Source organism: Solea senegalensis, linkage group LG16, assembly GCF_019176455.1.
Source record: "Solea senegalensis isolate Sse05_10M linkage group LG16, IFAPA_SoseM_1, whole genome shotgun sequence".
Taxonomy (NCBI): Eukaryota; Metazoa; Chordata; class Actinopteri; order Pleuronectiformes; family Soleidae; genus Solea; species Solea senegalensis.
In genome coordinates this window covers 4899243-4920709 of record NC_058036.1, presented here as the reverse complement: position 1 = coordinate 4920709, position 21467 = coordinate 4899243, and the positions used below count along the sequence as shown (strand labels likewise).

At 41.1% G+C, this 21467-nt stretch overlaps 1 protein-coding gene across 2 annotated transcripts; it reads left to right on the top strand.

Annotated features, from left to right (window-relative positions):
* Window positions 1–191: 191 nt before the first annotated feature.
* On the top strand, window positions 192–21110 carry lrrc9 (leucine rich repeat containing 9). Of its 2 annotated transcripts, none has more exons than XM_044046844.1 (33): window positions 192–334; window positions 476–609; window positions 701–919; window positions 1745–1885; window positions 2005–2068; window positions 2164–2234; window positions 3442–3624; window positions 4046–4201; window positions 4274–4476; window positions 4555–4686; window positions 5720–5896; window positions 5977–6094; window positions 6232–6367; window positions 6451–6591; window positions 6664–6782; window positions 7684–7854; window positions 7940–8059; window positions 8161–8352; window positions 8470–8592; window positions 9217–9357; window positions 9541–9718; window positions 9814–10037; window positions 10159–10281; window positions 10370–10500; window positions 10848–10956; window positions 11457–11596; window positions 12802–12938; window positions 13395–13612; window positions 14850–14918; window positions 15725–15850; window positions 18894–19080; window positions 19160–19322; window positions 19421–21110. In XM_044046844.1, exons 2-33 carry the CDS (start codon window positions 544–546, stop codon window positions 19452–19454), a joined length of 4512 nt encoding a protein of 1503 aa, XP_043902779.1. In that variant the 5' UTR covers window positions 192–334; window positions 476–543; the 3' UTR covers window positions 19455–21110. The 2 variants fall into 2 exon arrangements, with proteins under 2 accessions (XP_043902779.1, XP_043902778.1); XM_044046843.1 differs by having other exon boundaries at window positions 5974–6094.
* Window positions 21111–21467: the final 357 nt, after the last annotated feature.

Here is a 21467-nt window from a genome sequence, read left to right as displayed (position 1 = left end):
TTGTGCTTGACTAAAGCTATCATTTCAAGTGTGTGAGTTTTTAATGACGGCACAAGTTACTTTAGAATTTTAGCCTGTTCTAAAAAAAAAAAGAAGAAGAAATCTAGCAGTGTGGCGCCCTCTGGTGGCAGCTCAAAGTACCACCGAGGCAGCAAGCGTTTCAAGATGGCTCCTTAGCAACCAGACTCTCCTGCCTGGAAACACACAGGATGCCAAACATTGCTGAACTCAAACGGGACAAAGAGTTTGTGTCGGAGCAGAAGTCCACCGCTGTTTCTGTTCAATCGTGGATCCATGGAATGGGAACACAAGAATTTAATGGAACCTTTTTAACGTGAGTTTACACTTTAAGTGTCTTACTTTAGGTACAAGAATGAAAAGCTTAATAATTCTGTGACAACATTTTGTGTTTTGGCCTTAGTTATCAGTTAGACTCAGCTGTTTGATTTGATTCTTTTTCTTTTTTGGGCGACAGGTGCCACCTACTTCCTCAAAATCCTCTTTGTTGATTATAGCAGCAGGTCCAGTGTGTTTCAGCACAGAATGATACACAATGAGGAACAACAACAACATGAGGAGGGCGAGGAGGAGGAGGTGCTCACTGAACTCGTGAGTGTGGAACTGTATCCAAATGATGTCAAAACTATTACACATGCCTTATTTCATCCGCTGAGACTTTTTCCAACATTGTCCTCCACAGTGTCTTGTCAATGGAGTGTCTTATGAAAAACTTGCACAAGAAGGAGGCAACATCAGCTCCCTGGAGATCTTCTTCTCTGGTTTCCCACGCATGGTGGGCCTTTCTTTCTTCCCAAGACTCTGCCAGCTCACTATCGTCGGCCAGAGCATTAAACACATGGAAGGACTGGAGTGTTGTCCTCTGCTCAGTGAGCTGTGGGTCGTCCAGTGTCAGCTGACGGTGAGTGTGTTGACAAGCAATTTCACTTAAGTACAAGTAAAAGTACTGGGCAACAAATGTACTCAAGTTAAGTAAAACAAAATGTAACTTGTTTAAAATGTACTCGGAATAAAAGTTACTTTTTAACGGGGACACAAATCTCACATGAATTGTTTTTAATTAAACCTTTACAAATTAAAGTGCTGGTAAAATAAGATATGTAAACACATAACGTGTCTGTCAAAATGGGTCAAAGGTCACAAATGTCACTCACTCAGGGACCTTAGTGCCAATTCACCTGTCCTCATGATTCACCTGTCATCGTCATCCACCTGTCCCCATCATTCACCTGTCCTCGTCATTCACCTGTCCCCATCATTCACCTGTCCCTGTCATTCACCTGTCCCCATCATTCACCTGTCCTCGTTATTCACCTTTCCCGTCATTCACCTGTCCCTGTCATTCACCTGTCCTTGTCATTCACCTGTCCTCATCATTCACCTGTCCCCATCATTCACTGCCACAGTTAACTATACTCCAGTTATAAAAAAACTAAATCCAAGCATTTACCAAAAACAAAAACTAATAAAAACTAGCAAAACCACCCTAAAAACTAATTAAAATGACTCATTTTAAAAACAAAAAGTCAAAACTATTATAACCTTGGACCTGTCTAGGGTGTACACTGCCTTTTGACCTATGTCAGCTGAGATTAGGCAACCAAAAAGCAGTAGAAGATGAATGATGGATCATTTATGGTAGTAGAAAGAGTGTATATGACACTTCATGGAAGGAAATCCGTATCCTTCTTACATAATAAAATATTTTTTTCTCTTTTTATTGTAGGGAATATCTGGACTAGAGAACTGTGTGCAGCTCCAGAAACTCTACCTGTATGACAATCAAATCTGTGAAATCAACAACTTGGAGTCGCTGATCGACCTCGAAGTCCTGTGGCTCAACAACAACCGTATCAGACACATACAGGTGTGATTCCTTAACTTGTGTCAACATGCATTCACACACAGCTCCTCATACAGTATCACTCAGCAAATATGAGTTTTCATTATTGATCTGTTGTTATGTGTGTGTGTTGTTTTCTGAAGGGCATGAGCACACTTCACAATCTCAAAGAACTAAACCTCGCTGACAACTTGATTGAAAAGATTGGTAAGTTCAAAGCATCATGTCTTTTTTTTTTTTTGGTCTATGCCAATGTTTCCTTGTTATTCACTCACCAGTTTTTCTCTCTCTCTTCTCTTTAGGGCAGAGCCTTGATTCTAATGTTTGCCTTCAGGACCTTAATCTGTCCGGGAACAAGATCATCTCCTTCAAGGTAAAAAAAAAATACCCCCAAAGTACTCTTTTACTTTAAAATTTGTAAAATTTCTATTAAAATCCTTGGTGTGGAAGTTTTGCAATTTCTTGTGAAATTTTGGGGTCTTGGTCAGTTCACATTTTCAATAATTTTCCTTCAGCAGGCCGACTGCACGAGAACCTTCACTGGTTTATTGAGCAGCATAGTTTTTCTTTTTGTCCTTCCACACTGACTGATATACATCATCACCTGAACATATGTGGATCTTTGTCGCATACAAGGTCTTGAGTTACTTTTTATTAGTTTTAGGTTTTTGTAAATGCTTAGGTTTAGTTTAGTTTTCATTAGTTAGTTTTAGTTTTTTTCTGATATGGAGTATTTGCCAGGTGCAAGATTCAAAAATGTCATAATGAGTTAGTCGGAGCATAGGCCACGGATGACATTCCTTCAGATTCTAACATCGGTGCTTCTGTAACTAGTCTTTTTTCTAGGTAGGGTAGTTGGCCCTTATGAGGTCCATACTGCGTATTGTGTCATAAAAAACCAACAAAAAATGCCATTATTATAAGGAATAAATACACTTCATATGAACACAAAAGCTATGTATGAAATAAATTTACAAAGATGAAAACTAAGAACATTTTCACTACAATTCTAGTTAGTTTTCGTTTGTTTTATAAACACACAATTCAGTTTCAGTTAGGTATTGTTTTTTTTTAACTCAAGCTTTTTATTTTAATTTCATTATTTTTCGTTAACTTATATGTATAATGACCTTGGTATCTACCGATATTGATTTTAGTCCAATATAGCCATTTTTCTGTATAAATAATGGAAATCTAGTTTGAAACATGAATGCCAGCTAAATATAAAAACTCTGTTGATTTGTGTTGGAAGGAATGTGGCCACAAGAGGGACCTAAGACATATTCTATGGGCTTGACCACAGTACAAACTTTACAATTTATGAACAATATTTGTTACACAGTGGTATCGTCCCATCCCTAATAAAAATGCAACATTTACTGAGTCATTTACGAGGCACGTGTAAAGTAAGTGCAGCATTGGTTGCCAAATCATTGCACATGTGGCAACCTACAAAGAAAAGGCATATGTTATTTATGCTATATATCATATGTAATGTCCACTCCTGCTGGAAAAAGTTGCTTGCAGTGGACAGAAACCTTGCCCTCAGACTAACCCGTGCTCTTTGTTTCTGATGACAGGAGTTGACCCGGTTGACCTGCTTGCCCCATCTGAGAGCGCTGGCTTTACACGACACCGCGTCGACGCCAAACCCCGTGTGTCTCCTGTGTAACTACGCCACACATGTCCTGTACCACATGCCCGGCCTCCATCGGCTCGACGCGTATGACGTCTCGAGCCCGCAAGTAAAGGAGGCGGCTGAGGTACTGACAAATCTGAGCTCAAATCAGCCTCTTGATTTATTTATCGTGTTCCACAGCAGTTAAACTGAAGTTATGATGAAACACTCATTATGTTATTTGTCTTTTTCTTTGCTTAAATTCCTAATTTTTCTCTTCAAATCCCTTTTTTTTGCATTGTATTTTGTGAAATCTTACTGAGCATTTATGACAAGGTTCTTCATTTAAAAAAAAAAAGAAAAAACAGGGGTCTGCAACCTTTAGGATGAAAAGAGACGTTTTCTCCACCCACATAAAATTAATCTGGCCTTGCAAAACCAACTTGAACCTCAAAAATGAAGATAATAATGAGTATTATGAAATTTAAGCAGACCCCTGCTTAAACCCACATACAGCAGTTATTACTTGTTGCACGTCCACAATTTAATTTTTTTTATTGCCTCAGTCCACAGTGACGAAGAAAATGATGTACTACAACATGCGTGTGCGTACTGCTCGGAGGAATCTGGCGGAGACTCGCTTCAGTCTGACGGAGAGGAAGAAAGCGCTGCTCCAGTTACCTGAAGAAAGTATCAGAACGCTCAGTCATGCCCTCAAAAATGTACGTCGTCATTTAATAAAAGCATTTTGTGTGTATATCATCACAGTTGTTAACACTTCTCCACGTCTCCAGCTGGAACGTGAGCGCTCCAAGATGCTGGCGGGAGGAAAGAAGTCCAGCTGCAGGATGGTGGATGAACCCGGAGGAACGAGGCACACTGTGAAAGCTGCATCCGACACCGACGTCGGCTGTGATCCTGCCATGGAGCCCAAAATACTCCTCAAGATGGAAGCGCTGAGGGAGAGACTGACCGTATGGACCAGACGGCTGCATGAGTTAGTTTGTAAACCTGGATAAGTCACCCTATAGTTGTCTTGAGTATAATAGAATAATATTCCTTCTTTGCATTGTAGGATTGAAGCCTGTTATGAAGAAGAGGTTGCCCACGCCACAAACATGATGGACGATACAGTCCAGTTTCTTCTGATGGAGCTGGAAAGTGTTGGGAATATTCGTTTGGAGGAGGGCACCTCCACAGACGCTTGGTAATAAGAGTGCCTGCTTAGCACGTTCTTCTCCCAAGTTTCTTCTTCTTCTTCTTCTTTTTCCTAGTTTTGAGAAAACCCCCACACATCCGATATCAAAACGAGCTTTGCGTTTGATTGGGATGTTGTGCTATGACTTGTTTAAGCATTTCCACATACACATGAATGGAAAACAGTCTAAAAAATGATCACAATCCAGTTCTCTTTGGAGCCTCACGGTGTTGTCATGCCTTACCATAGAGACATAGTTGAAACTTTAAACAGGTCGCAAGACTTCAGACTTTTCTCACCTAAATCAAAGTTTTGATACCTATTACTGTTTTTAAACAATCACAGTTTAAGTTTTGTTCTTTTGTTTTTTTTGGACCTTTTCAGATTTTATAATGAGTGTGTATTGTGCCACGAGCTAAGGTCCATGAAAATATTCACAAAAAATCTCTAAACAAACTCTACCTACACAGACATTTTTTACATAAAAACGTTGCTATGGTTGTTGTCTAACCCTGTGTGTTGTTTTCATTTTTATATGACTTGCGTTTTTTTAAAAGTGCAGAGAGTTCTGGTCAAACCTCACATTGACTCCCATGTAAAAACTCAGCTGTGGAGCTTTAAAAAATGAAGACACGGGTGATTTTAACACTGTAATTTCTCTGTCAATTCACATTCGTTTCTCACAAATTTAAATGTGCAAGCTCCTGAAAGCCTCCTGGCGCTCACAAATCTGTATCATCAACCATTCTGGAAATATGACAAATTTAAAACATGTTGCTTTCTCTCTTTTTCACCTGTTTTTGACTGTAAGAAACAGGTGTTTGGAAGGGGGAGGGATCAGGCTTGTGCAACCAGCAACAATCAGGTTTTAAAGGGTCAATCCACCCAAATGTTAGTCCACTGAAGCAGCTACGATCAAAGTTTCACAGAGGAATTTTCTACTTATTTTCTATTATGATATGCACCTGTAGCCATTGTGTCATTTATTATTAAAAACACACTTTTATGAAACCCAGACATTTACCTGCTTTGTGCCCAACAGGTTTAATTCCTGTTGCGACCTCCTGGTCTCCCGCTTCGCTCCGTCAGACTACAGGGCTCATGGCGTCACTGGAATTAAGATCGACCGAGTCATCCGCGTCTTAAACAGCGCACTGAGGCTTCGCTTTGAGGACAGACTTCACAGCCTACTCAACGGCAATGACACTGTAAACCTACAGTAAGTAAACAAGGTGTTTTAACCGTCATGGCCCCACCGTTACGTTGATCTTGACGTCGTATCCCACTTACCTGAAGCAGGAATTACAGACGTCGGCTGGAGCACTTGTTCTACATCGCCGACCCTGAGAGAAACGTTGAGAAGGAAGAAATGTTGGCTATTCTGGAGGAAGGCTTCAAAACTGCAGAGCATTACGAGGTGTGTATTGTGCTGTAGTTCCAAAAAGTTCTCTTTCCACCTCTGCTTTGTCCCACAGATCATCAGTTATGGACTCTCCTACTGTAAATCTAAGGCCTTTCATGTCATGAATTTTAACCATGTTGACTTTGAATTAGGCCCTGGGAAAGGAGGGTGCCATCCCTTTATCGAACAGCCTCAATGTGACTGAACAGCCCAGAATTGATCACACTCTTCACCAGACGCGCCAACATAACTCGAAGCACGGTGTGGATTCGGTCCCTTTCAGACACGGTGGGTCACTTTTCCCCTCATCTTGCCTTGAAAGACTACTTTGTCTTTTTCCTTAAAAGCTGAAATGTTTTTTTTGCCTGTAGCTCAGATTTTTATTTCCAAAGTGTTTGTGGGACACAGCATGCCGATACGAGAGGGAGATCCAGTCGACAGAAGAAGCCACCCAACAGTCAGCTCGGTGTATCGCAACGTGGACGCCAAGAACAGAACTGCAAGGAGTGACGGTACGTGCGATATCACCAAGAAAATGATTCCTGTTTCAGTCAGTCGCTGAACGTTGTTTGTCTTTTATTCAGAGAGACCTCACTCCTCTAATCCTGGTCCCGAGTGCAGCCACAGGCAGAGACAGTGGTTTGTGTTTGATCGTGAACTCGTCTTGCCCGAGTATGTTGTGTATTTTCACTACGTCACAGAGGTAATCAACTGATATACATACTGTACATTATTGCTGAGTGTACTTGTGTCTTCTCCGATTATGTTTGTGTGCACACTGTATTTGACTGAAATTTAAAGTCAGGCCAAGTGGGAGCAATAACTACCAAAACTAAATCTAAGAGAGAAATACTACTTACTTTTCATTAAAACCTGTATTAATTATTAATTTGCAGATACATGTTGTACTAATAAACAACAATAGTCTAAACAGCCTGATACTTGAGTAAAAGTACAAGAAAATTACTTTGGTAGAAGTCACTTTTTTTAATATTGCTTAAGTAAAAGTCTTAGTATTGACATTTACTGTACTTTGATATGAAATGTACTTAAGTTTTAGAAGTAAAAGTATTGAAAAAGTAAGGAGTTAGGATTGCGCAATGGTGGCTCAGTGGTAGGGCAAGTTGCCTTTCATCTGGAAGGTTGTTTGTTCAATTCCTGGCTCTGCTAGTCTATATGTGTCCTTGAGCAAGACCCTTAACCCCATGTTGAAGTGTGTGAATGGGTGAAGCACAAAAACTATAGTGTAAAGCAGCTCATCAAGACTAGAAATGCTCTATATAATTACAGACCATAATACCAAGTCTTCTTCTTCTGGTTTTATTTGGTAAAACCAGAAGTCTGGGGTTCATGTACAACTACAGTGTTTTTTTTCTAAATAAATATGTTAATTCCTATTTTAACATACAGTAAACTGTAAATAACTGCCAGACATTGGAAGTTATTCTGGAAAAATGGGCAAAAGCACTGACTCACAGGCCATTTCTGGCCCTTTTATGGTTAAAATAAGCGAAAAAAAAGTCCAGACGGACATTTTGAGGCTTCGTTTCATTACAACACTGCTAATAAATGTACTTGAAACTTTTTGATTGCTGTTATTATAGAACCAAAAGCAAACCGTGTTCCATGGACAAGATGAAACCTTTAACAACGTCGTCCTGGACAAGGAAGTCCTCGGCATGGGACCAGTGCTGAAGGCACAGCCCAAGTTATTGAGCTTGGACGACAAAATTCTGCTCACTGTTGCCAGAGCCAACGTTCTGAGTCAGATCACTGTGAGTATTCTGGAGATTCACACGTTTAATCTAAGTTATTTCATAAAAAAACAATGAATAAAACCTTAATGTTGCGACTGTGCAGGTACTGAACCTTCATGGGAACAGTCTGAACAAGATAACGGAGATTTCCTGCTTGACGTCTCTGCGGCATCTCACCATCAGCTTCAACGAGTTCACGCGCCTCGATGACATTTCTCACATGGTAGGAGTGACGATACCGAGGTGTGCTCTAACAATGTAGAGGTAGAGGGACCGTACTTGAAGCAGACCCTTCATCGCTTTTCTCTCGTGCCAAAATCACAGCCCAACCTTGAGTTTTTGGACGCGAGCTTCAACCACCTGGTGACCCTGGAGGGTCTGAGGGGGCTGGGACAACTCAAACAGCTGGATGTGCGCTGGAACAAGTTGACCAAAGCCAGAGAGGACGCAGCGGTGCTGAGGAAACACGCGCCGACACTACTGAAGCTCGACACCAGATACAACCCCTGGAACAGAGTGCGTGCTGTCATCAAAATGATGTTAAAATCTACATTGAAACATTAGTTTTAATTCAAACATAGTCAATTCTGTAATGCGCTGCAATGCTCTGTAAGGCTGTTTCTGCCCTTTCAGCCGACTGCAGTCAGAATGACCATTCTGGGATGTTTAACACTCACACACCTGGATCAAGTGATGGTAACAGAGGAGGAGGCTGCTGATGCAGCTAACATGGCTGTAGGCTCCAAAATTTACCAGGTTATATACATATATATATATTTTTTTTACATATTTGATATAGAATAGAATGGAATAGATGGACTTTATTAATCCCAAACTGAGAAATTAGAGTGTAGAAGCAGTAAGACACACAATATTAAGGTATATGAAATTGTATGAACAAAACGTAAAGATGTAGTGTAACAGATAATAAATATGTAGTAAACTGTGAACAGAGATATGACATGTGGCAGAAACGACGGTTATAGGTATATTTGTTTTTACATATTTGATATAGATGCACTATTTTGTGTTTTCTTGTGGCTCGTCTGTGTTGAGAGGACACTGCATTCTTAGAAGTTCCCTACAAACTTGTGGTTACCTTTAGAGCTGTAACTAATGACTGTTTCCGTAATAGATTCATCTGTCGATGATTTGCTCAAGTCATCGTTTCAAAAATGTTGATCGGTGCTCGTCAAACCTGGAAATGTCTTTTTTTGTCCACAAACCAAAATGATTCACTTTTAATGATTTCTTTGTTCTCCAGAGCAAAGAAATGAAGGAAATACTCACATTTAAGAAGCGTAAACACTCGGAAGTCTTGTTTTAATCATGAAAAAAGCTTCAAACTGATGAATCGATTATCAAAATATTGAAATGCAGGCATCTCTCCTGGCTCACTCGCGCACCAGCGACAGTCGCCCTCGAAGTCTCCGCCTGCTGTCGACAGCTCAGCTCCTGCATCTTCTCGATCCAGCTCCCTGGGGACTCCGCCGAGAGCTGGAGCCAGACTGGACTGCAAAGGTGAGCTTCGTCGTCCACTCGGGTAAAGAGTCGACGTCACTCTCTCTTTCACATCCCGTATCAATGATTTTACCCACTTCCACCACTGCCATCTTGGTCCACGGCCTTGTCACTTCCCGTTTGGATTATTGCAGTTGTATGTAAGATTTATTTAATGATTGAAAAAAGATCACTTGTGACCAGATCACAGCGCTGAACCTCGACGGTCAGAGGATCTCCAAGCTCGTTCACCTGAATAAGCTGGTGAACCTGCGCTGGGCTTCCTTCAATGACAACGACATATGCAAAGTGGAAGGACTGGAGAGCTGTGTGAAGCTGGAGGAGCTTTCTCTGGACAACAACAGCATCAGCACACTCAGCGGTCAGTCACACTGTCCGACCGGAGCTAAACTAAACCAAACAAGAAAGCGTAGTTGCTTTGAATTCCCCGTCTATTTTCTGTCCCTGTGTCTTCAGGCCTGTCAAAACTGCACAACCTAAATAAACTGAGTTTGGATGGGAATCAACTCTCCAGTCTGGACGCCGCTTCAGTCCTCGATCATCTGCCGAACCTGTCCTTCCTGTCTGTGGAGAACAACTGTATCGGTTCCCTGCGTGGTGTCCAGAGGGTTCGCTCCCTCCTCGAACTCTACATCGGCAACAACCAGATTTCCACGTCTCGAGACGTCTTCTATCTTAAGGCAAGAAAACCTTTAAATACTGAATGTGCTTTTATTCCAGTTCACGAAAATCGAATACTTTTCGTGAACGATAATAACCTTGGTCCATATGCAACATCTTTTTCTTTTTTTTTTTTTTTAGGGTGTAACAAACCTCATCATTCTGGATCTTTATGGAAACCCTTTAGTGGAGAAATTAGAGAATTACCGGATCTACGTGGTCTTCCACCTGCCCTCGCTGAAAGCACTGGACGGGATCGCAGTCGTATGTGCCAATAACGACAGATTCCCTCGGATACTGAAGTTATGACGGTGAAATAATTACCTGTTTTTTTTTTTGTTTTTTTTTAAAGGAAATAACTGAGTGTGAAAGTGCGAAGGATATGTTTGGAGGAAGACTGACCTCTGACATGGTTGCAGAGAAGCTGGGTCACTCAGATTATACCGACATCACCTACCTCACCCTGCAGTCCTGCTCCATCAGGTAACCCAGTGTCATGTCACAAACTCGAGATGTCACAAACACAGCGCAATAAACAGAGTTTTTTATTCACTATTTCAACTGCTGTATAATGTTATATTCTGCTGTATGTTGTTATATTTATTTCATTTTATGTTATATTTATATTTTTCTATGCTATTTTAAAGGTATTTTTATACTATTTAGTCTATTTACACCTTTGTTATGTCATTGTTGTGATATAAACAATTTCCCACCCGGGCATCAATAAAGTATTTCTGATTCTTCGACATGCTTCCAGACATGAACATGATTTAGTGATTTTTCAGTGCTGAAACACTGTGAATTGTTCTTTTTTTCCCCCCTCACAGGAGCGTGGATCTGTCTCCGGCAGACCTGTTCAGAAACCTGCGCAGCGTCAACTTGGATCACAACAAACTCACCTCATTCTCAGGCCTCATTTATCTGCCCAACATCAAAGTACAATATTTTTTCCCCCTGCTTTAAATGCATTTCTGTCATGAATCTGTTTATTAAATGATCTAAACAAGTATCTTTAGGATCTATCTCTGAAGATAGAAGAAAGAATTAAATTGCATTTAATCAACCTTTTAATATTTAACATATTTAGGGTATAAACAAGGAAAATTAGTCAATAGTTATACTCACCACTCCAAATTGAAGCAAACACTAGATCCCAGAATATTTTCACAACTCAGATTAACAACTCTACACAATCATCACATTACCAATCCAGTCTAACCCATAATTCCAGTAGTTAGTAATCCCCTCCGTTTACAAACAGAATTCTCACGAAAAGCCAAATGATGAAGAATCATCCACACACTGACAAGATGCCACCAAATCTTACTGCACAGACCTGCATATCACACATGTTATTCAACTAATTTTACCCAAAATATAAAGACAATAAACAGTCTGGATGGATTTTTTTCCCCCTTGTGTTGTCACCTGTGCAGGCTCTGTGTCTGAACTACAACCACGTCGAGTCCATTCTGCCCCGGCAAAGAACTCAAGCTCATCTGACAAACAGACAGATGCTCTACAGCAAGGTTTCCTCCAGTGGTTACGGTCAGCAGTGCCCATCCAAAGGCAACAGGTAACACTTGACCTTATGTCAGTCATTTGTGTGTTTTTACTTTGAGACTACACCAAGGGTCTGCAAACTCTAGAATCAAAAGAGCCATTTTTAGACTGCTCTCCACTCAAATATAATTAATCAGGAGCCATGAAAAAAGGATGACATCATGTAATATGTTTTATATATAAATAACTTGTGTCATTTATGAAATTTAAGAAAAACTTTTGACATTTCATAGCTGATTTTACCTGTTAACAAAGGAAAACACATAGTGTTGGCATGTGAAGGCCTGCTTTGTAAAAATAATCCATTATTTGTGGAAAATTGATCATATAAAAAGTGAGTGACCCACTTTGAAATAAATAAAACAATGTTTGGATTTTATGTGGAGAAGTATGTAGATATAAATGATGAATTTCAGTGTTGGGAATGAATGGCTTTCCATATTTCAAACAAGTTTTTCAGGTGTGGGGAGGTTTTTAAATCACATTTGAGGTAAACATAGGATGTGACGCATATTTTTAGTAGCCCAAATATTAAAACGCGTATATTTCTCCCGTTGATCTCTCACTAAGAGGTGGAAGACAGAAATTGGATGAATGGAAACAATAAAATATGACTTCTCTTTCTGAGACTACAGGGAGCCACTGCAGAGCAGCTCAAGAGCCACATGTGGCTCCAGAGCCGCAGGTTGCAGACCCCTGAACTAGACCATTGTCATCAAGTGTTCACTTCAAATGAATCGGATGACTGTAACCATTAGGGGGCAGTACTGACCTGCCAAATAGATTGACTACCTTGATAGATTTTTGTTTCAATTATTGTCTGTAAAATATTAATAAATTATAATACTAATAACATTGACTTTTAGATGGTTTAAGACTTATATTTTAATATAAAATATTTTAAATACTTTAATTTTTAAACATATTATGCTAAAAACAAAATCAATATTTATACATTGCTTTGATTTTTTTGTTGTTGTTGTTGACTTTTTATCATATTTGATGATATTTTACGATGATGACACGTTGTCCTTGTGCCGGAGCCGGTGAATAGGCAGCGCTGTGACAGACATGCTTTTGTTTGGCCTGGCTGTGATTGCCTTTATGTGGTCTGCACCTGTGAGGTCTGACTGGTTAAATGAGGCAGCGGGAGGGAGAAAGAGATGTTCATTTAACCACAGAGCGATGACAAACTGCCTTTCTGTGGCTGTGTTTAAGGGAAACTGGGCCCACCGTCGGCCTGGAGCCGCTGATGGGCAGCCTGGAGGTGCTGCATTTGAGTCACAATAGCATCTCCAATATGGCCAATCTGCAGCTCAGCAGGCTCACCAATCTTAAAGCGCTCTTCCTTCAAGGTATGTATGGTTGACGTACAAATCCTGGCCACACAAAGCCCTTTTGCAAATGCAAGGGTATAGAACCTGTGAAAAGGCAAACACTGGGAGCAAAGTCTCCCATGGACCTAAGGCCAGATGGGTGATGAGCCTGAAAGAAAAGAGAAACTGACTTTCTTTTCTTCAGCGTTTGATGGGTTTTGATTTGGTGCGCTTTGTTAGTGTGATTTGTCCCAACAAGCCGACCTTACGTGTCCTTTCTTTATTTTACCGTTTTTAAACCCATTGAAGCCGCCTCTGTAATTTCAGTGCTTTTTGACACCAGAACAAACATAAATGCCAGGCAAATGTTTATCTAGCCTTCAATATTCTGCCCAATTATTATTATTTTTTTTTAAATATTCTCTCTTGAATTCACTGTGGTATATGTGAAATACTGTCTTTTTCTGTGATTTCATACGCTTTGCACTCTGCTAGGTAATGAGATCAGCCAGGTGGAAGGATTGGAGGGGCTTCACCAGCTCAGAGAGCTCGTGTTAGACAGGAACCGGATCAAAACTCTGTCTGAGAACTCTTTCGTGGCCCAGAATGACCTGTTAGAACTGCACTTAGCGGAGAATCGCATCCGGGAGCTCAACCACCTCAATTCTCTGACTGAGCTCCGCAAGCTGTTTCTTGGCATGAACAAGCTGCAGGTATTCTCTGCAGCTGCTGCTGCTGCTTCCTAACATGCTGGATGTGTGTATTCATTTTTGATCAAACTGTATTTGAGACTTTCAATTAAACTGCCTGAATGACTCTCAACACGGTGATTTTCTGAGGTGACCACCAAGGTTACAGTCGGCCTTTGTGTAGTTTTTGATTCAAAGTTTTGCTGATTGGTTCTTATGTAAAATGTGTGAATGTTTAAGAATGTATTTTATTCAACATGCAGCAGTATTACTTTTCCCTGCATTTGCAAAGTAAGACATGAAGTATAGTAATCATAAGTCATTACCACCCACTATGCCACACAAGGGGTAGCATTAAGGAGAATCAAGTTTGATTGAAGGTCAGGGACATGTGTATGAAGAAAGAAGGGGACAATCAGTACAACGTGTAATCAGCTTCTCAGTCTGCATCTCCATCTCACCCAGAGTGAGTGATTTGTTGCCAGTGCCCTCTTCCCTTTACCTCCTTAATGTTTTCATGCATTCAATTAAGAAATACATGAAATACAGCAATCATCGCGGCGCAGCGGTCGCCACAGTCGGGGGGTGCTTGAATTTCAGCCAAATCCAAGCACAACAAACCCCGGGATTGAGAGGGGAAAACAGTCCCACGCCATGTTGTGTGGCCACACTCTCTCATGAGATTAACATGCGTAATCTCTCCCATCAGCTGCTTCAATCCTGCCTCCACCGAAATTACGTATGGTTCAACCCGGATGCGTGTGTTTCCACTGCACATTAGTCTGCAAACAGTAGGAAAGAAAAGTTAAATGAGGCAGTAGCAGAGGTGGAAAGAGTACTGAAATATTCTACTCAAGTCAACGTACCACTGTTTAGATAACACTTTACTTACATACGAGTAAAAACTTACTTAGTTACTTTTTTAACAAGGTTTGGGTTCTTTCTTGTGTCATGTAAAAAGGACAAGGGGACACAAATCTCACATGAATTGTTTTTACTTAAAGGCAAACCTTTACAAATGAAAGTGTGGTTAAAATAAAATATGTAAACACACAATGTGTCAGTCAACATGGGTTAAAGGTCACAAATGTCACTGACTCTGGGACCTTATTTAGCGCCAATTCCTCATCATTCCCTGCCAAAGTTTCCAGTGCGTGATTTATTCTTACTTAAAACATAGTGAAGTACAACAGTAAAAGTAAAATTACAAATTGTATTTAATTACACAAAAAAACAAACTATATTCTTCTTTTTTTCGTAGGACATCGCCGAACTTGAAAAACTCGAGGTTCTTCCTTCTCTGCTGGAGCTTTCAGTTCTGGGCAATCCTGTAAGTAATATCACTGTTTACTCTGCATTAAAACACTGTAGACATAGTGTTAACAATATTATTGTGATTTGTGGTTGTCCATTGGTTACACAAGCTTATTTAACACACAATCCACTGTCGTGAACGCTCAAACTCAAAGAAATGAACTCACAGTGTCAGTATCTCACTGGCAAAAACTCAAAACCTTAACCCAGGGGAGTTCAGCCGGTCGAAATGAAGCAATTACATGATTGGCTGTCAAATCCAGTGACCAAATGGCAGAGCATCATCACCCATCTGGAGCTGGGTCATGCTCAGCTGTGGTGTAGCCTCTTTACTGGTCCGGCCCCATCCCCCGCTTCTCTTCCCAAAGGGCAGATTTAATCCTGCATTTCGGGGTCGAGATTACATGCCAACAGCAACTCTGGAGACAATGGGTCCCGCTGTTCTTGACTGCATGATATTGTTATTACTTCATCCATATTTCCCAGCCAAAATTCCTCTCCACTGGACATTAAATTGGCGCGCACTCAACTCGTAACTTAATCGTAGCAGCAGTCGCTGCATCCTGCAGGAACATACAGTTCTGTCACTGGACCGATCTGGATTTGTACTCTGGTCAGATGGGTAAGGAACTATCTGCTACTGTCAGCTGCGTCGCATAGCTTGCCCAGGAAGACGCTAACGATGTAAGAACACGCGTGGATATTTAAAGTGGATGTCACGAGCCGGCTTCATCCGGGCTACGGCGTTAAAAGTGTTGACTGCCATGTGAGATGAGTGTCATTTGTGACTCTTATGTAAGAATTGAATGTTTGTGCTCTCAGGTGGCCCGCAGTTCTCTCCACAGATTAGGAGTAGTGCTTCATCTGTCCCAGCTGCAGGTGCTGGATGGAGTGACGATCACTCTGGAGGAAAGGACGAGGGCGGAACTCGTCAGCGCTGATCCATCAGTAAGAAGTGTATACATGTGCACCCATTCACCCACATACTGTATGTCCATTTGTTAAAGATGACTTTCAGGGGTGATTTCCTCCCACTGTCTAAAAAACATGTAGATTTTGGGATCAATTGGACACTCTAAATTGGCAGTAGCTGTGAGAGTGGATGGTGGTTTGTCTCTATGTGGCCCTGTGATGGACTGGCGACCAGTCCAGGGTGAACCCCGCCTTTCACCCTATGTCAGCCGCGACCCTCACGTGGAGGATAATGCAGTAATGGAATGGATTGTCTAGTCAAAAGGTCTCGTTGAAATATTACTTACAAAGATTATAAAAACTGACACGTTTCTACAAACATGGAAGGCAGAATACTCTGCCAGTGAGTAGTGACCCAAGCTTAAGTATTGTGTGGGAATGAAGAGCCTCATCTTGCCTCTCTGCAATGTGGGAGCAAACAAAAAGATGTGACCTTGAGTCACAGGTGGAATCATGACACATGAATGTAGTAAATAACAAAGGTACCACAGCCGTGGCTCTACCACCACATACAGTTATGTTGATAATAACAGCAGTGTGTTTAAAAAGGTGAGTAAACCTCAAAATTCTTCAAATAAATTGTATTTTCATGAACACAAATGCATTGGGGACACTGCACATTCTATTTCAAAGGAGGAAAATTGGAAAAAGTAATTGAATTTGATAATATTTTACACAAAGTCAAGAAATATAATGTTCCAAAAAATAGCAGTGTTGACATCTCTCTTTACAAACTCAAAAATGTACTGTATAAACTAAGAGATGCTTGAAGATTCAACTTTCCTGAGAGTCATAAACTAATATTTAGTTGCATAACCACGGTTTCTGATAACTGCTTCACATCTGTGGTACATGGAGTCGACCGGTCAACAGGTATTGCAGCGCAGGACAATTGTACTATGTCCCACAATTCCTCTGCATTTCTTGGTTTTGCCTCATGAACAGCATTTTTTATGTCAGCCCACAAGTTTTCTATGGGATTAAGGTCCAGGGATTGTGCTGGCCACTCCATTACTTGAATACTGTTTGTCTGGAACCATGATTTTGCTCACTTGCTGGTGTGTTTGGGGTCATTGTCTCGTTGAAACACCCATTTCAAGGGCATTTCCTCTCCAGCGTACAGCAACATGACTTCTTCCAGTATTCTGATGTACTCAAACTGATTCATGATCCCTGGTATGCGATAAACAGGACCAACGCCATAGTACGAGAAACATCCCCATATCATGACGCTTGCACCACCATGCTTCACTCTCTTCACTGTGTACTGTGGCTTGAAGTCAGTGTTTGCAGGACGTCTGACAAACTGTCTGTGGCCCTTAGACCCAAAAAGAACAATCTTACTCTCATCAATCCACAAAATATTACGCCATTTCTTTTTAGGCCAGTCAATGTGTTCTTTGGCAAATTGTAACCGCTTCAGCACATGTATTTTTTTAACAATGGGGCTTCTTGCTGGTAGCTTGGCTTCACTTAGACGTCGTCTGATTGTTGCAGTACTCACAGGCAATCTTAGATCTTCTTTGGCTGAGCCTTTGCCATTTTGGTTATTCTCCAATCCGTTTGATATCATTTTTGCTGAACAGCCTATCATTTTCTGCACTTCTTTATAGGTTGTTCCCTCTTTTATTAATTTCTTAATCAAAGAACGATCTTCTTTTGAACAGTGTCTTGAACGACCCATTTTACTCTGTTTTTCAAGGACAAATGCACAGCCAGCATATGCAGCCTCAGTTGCCTTGATCCTTAAATATCGGCCACCTGTTTAACGCCTATTTTTTTGGTTTTCTATACCTTTACCAAACCTTCTAGAAACTTACTTGCGGTGTAGAAGTTGAAAATCTAACAAAAACAGTAATTTATCTTGCTAGTGACGTGGGACTGCTATTATTTTGAACACAACTGTATATACACACTAATCTGTGTTTTCCTATTGTCATCTATTCAGGATTTTTAAGAGATATAACACACTTACATAATTTTCACTCAGTCAAGCACAATTGTGTTTTCCTGACTTGCCCCCGCCAACTGCCTGAATCAAAAGGTGTCACTTGTAGCAAAGTTGTTATCATTTTGCAGGAAGTGCCTGCATTTCAATTATGACTGAATTACAAAAGGAACAAAAGTGCCTTGCCGCTGTATTGTAAACGCTCATAACAGCAGCAGCAGCAGCAGCCGTCGCCACAGAAGAAAAAGAGAGAAAAGCCTGGATCATACACTTTTTCAGTCTGACTGACCTGATGTTCATGTATGAGAGACCCAGGCAGTAATTCTTGTGCGGCTGCGAATTAAAAGCAGCCTAAGCCCGCTGGCATCATCCTGCTGATTAGATGAAATGTGCCCGGCCGATAACGCACCAGTGGATTTACCCCCTATTAGCCAGGTCAACATGACCCCCTCTGCTTGTTAATCGCAGATGGGGAAATGACAGAGCCAGAGATCAAGGGTTTTTTTCTCATTAAAAACACACACAGAGACCCCTCTTAATGGATTCTAAAGACGGTCATCTCAGTTGCCACCGTCGGTCTATGTCTGTGTTTGAATTTGAACATTGTTCTTGATGAGGAGTAATTGCTTTTCCCCCTGGAAGATGCTTATATACTGTACGTGGACCAAGTAGCAATCCAATCAATCAACAATCCCCTACCTGTAGTTTATACGAGGAGAGTTTTCAACACAAGAGATGTTTTTTTCTTCATTTACTCTTCACCAGTAACACAAGTACTGATATTTACACATCTTAACACATCTCACAAGTGTTCCCTTTACTGTGACACCCAAAGTATTCAAATATACGAGCGGTGTTCAGTATTTGAGCAGAGAACTACAAAAAAAAGGCTTAGGGTAGGGGAGTCAAACTTGACCAGAGGGCCAATGAGCGTTGTGTTTAAAAGAAGATAAAAGTTTTAATTATACCTTGATATTAAGTGATGTGTCACATCAGTTTGACACCTCGGGGTTAAATATATCTCATTGTGCATTCTCAGATGTTATGAGATGTTTAATATTTCTCCAACAGCTGTGTTGCCAGTGCTCCGGCGGCTCTCTCCCTCCCACTGAAATAAACCTGCCCGGACTGTTTCCTGCCATGCCCAGAAACGCCCCTCTCAGAGGAATGAACATAAGTGGACTGCAGAGCTACATGCATGGGCACGACGTCCTGTCGAGTAACACGGACGAGACCCCGTGTCATTACACATACAAGCGTGAGTACAAAACACATCCAATTTCACATGATGCTAAAACTCCAAATACATGTCCAACACCCTGTTTCCAATGTACCAGACAAGAAGCACAAGCAGAGTAACCCTGCGCGAAGTGGCCAGACTGATATTAACTTCAGATACATTAGAAGAACGGGGAACAACAACCTTCCAAGCACAGGTCACTTCTCCGATGGGAGCAGCAGAGCCGCTGTCACATATCACAGCCCGGAGCAAGAGAGCAGGTTATTTATTCATTTTACACACATCGTTATTATTATTATTATTATTACTTTACTTAAAAATGCGAGTGATGTGTTTAACTGTTATTGTGTTTTTCCAGATTACCAAACGGTGGTAAACCTCCGCCCGTGTAGCAGCCAGAGGAGACGAGGAGTAACGACATTCTCCCACTTAGCCATGACTTAGCCGTGTCGCGTTATCATTGTGATGGTGTTTTTATAGCATACAGGTGTTTTAAAACATCTCTGAGCATCTGCATACCGTTACTCTGTACAGTATTGTCAGTGAGGAAAACATCTGGACACATGGTATTTCAGATGCTTTATTCTTTGCCTTTGAGCGTGGCAGAAAATCATGTTCTTTACACTTCAACAACCTGTTAATAAATTTCCCATGCTGTTAGTTGAAAGTAAAGCCGCCTTTGGCCGGGAGGAAATTAGACTTCTACAAATCGCTTTCAAATGCATTTGGTTTCTATTTTCTATCCACGTAAGTGCATCATTAACCACGGTAATCTGAGGATGAGAGGTTTTGGCATCATTCTTACCACTATCCTCTCCTTGGACCCAAACCAGTCAAAAAAAAAACACCCACAGATGTAAGGGCGTGTGAGGCTGGCATGCTGCGTCCATCGGGTCATCCCCAACAAGTGGGATAATCCGGGTTTAGCACACCTCTCAGTGGACAATAATCTGCTGTCACCCAGATAAAGATGTAATCTTAAATGAGGTCCAAATGGATTTCAGAGACGGTCGGTTTCACTGTGTAAGCCTCTTTTCACAGAGCTCGCTGCAATTTTGACAGTAATGGGCCAAATTTTTGCGTGCTGTAACACTTCACTTGATATTTATGATGTTCTTTTTTGATAAAAAAGAAAAAAGAAAAAAGGCCTTTCTGGCCTTGAAATAGCTTTTCATTCTGGGGTTAAAATGTAAACGAAAAAGCAAATAATTTACCTTCCACCAAACTCAGTTTTAGTGAGTATTAATGTGACCACTAGGTGTCCTTGGAGCTCCATTAGCTTCTCCTTAAAGATGCTGCTACTCAGTCAATAAATTTACCTCCTGCCCTGTACTTGCAGGTCGCATTTTATCAGCTGAAGAGCGACACGCGTGTAGGCCGCAAATACGCGTTCCGCGTTTGCTGAACATGCGAGGGAACATGCGAGGGAAACAAAAAGTGCAAAGCTCTCCCCCAAACAGGCTCCTCTAATGCATGTACTTAACATCACTTAATTTGTGTTAATTCCCAGCACTAATCAGGGCTAATGACTGTGCAAGTGAGTGCACTGTCATTACTGCGCTCTGCCTGACATCAAATGGCAGCTGATGGACTCACACACACACTCAAAAAAAGCCAAAGAAACTAATGCACACATTTGGTGGCTCAGTGCAAATGCATTAGGTATTGTGCAGGATAATTACATGTGTTATAGTTATGTACAGGATGTGCAGTATATGGATATGTTCAGCGTATCATTTTTAATGCAAATGCATTTGCTGTGTGGTGGAAACCTGTAGTGAGCGTAGCACTTTATACAGTATGTCTCTCTTTGCATGTCTGTCAGTATTTTTAGCATTAAAATGACATTAGCATAAAGATTGTGAATTATTCATCAGTCCTGAGTGAACCCAGATGCACCGCTCCCTCTCTCTCTTTCTCTCTCTCTCCCTCGCTCTCCCTCTGCTCCGACCACATGGTTTGTAGCTGGTTTAATGGGATGGAATGTGACAGGTTATGTTTTTATCTGCCCTGATATGGAGCCGGGCTCGGGCAGAGAGAGAGAAAGAGAGAGAGGCAGCAGTGAGAGACAGATGGAGAGAGGGATGTTGGTCTCTGCACTTGTGTTTTGGATTCATAATTTGACATGTTTGTGCTTGGTTGTAAATCAGTTATAGATGATACCCAAGTCCATTCAACTCACATAAAGGTTTGCACAGCTATTCTTCTGAGGACACGATGCAGATGTGTTTATTAGGACAGCCTAACCTAACCCACAGCCGGTTCATGTCTTACCTTAACCCTAACCTTAACCACAGACCAAAGCTTAGCCATAAACTTGGACAGTTACTCAGAAATTGAGGTTTTGCCTCATTTGGACCACATTTGGGTCTCCACATGGACTACTGGTCTTGACAAGGTCAGTG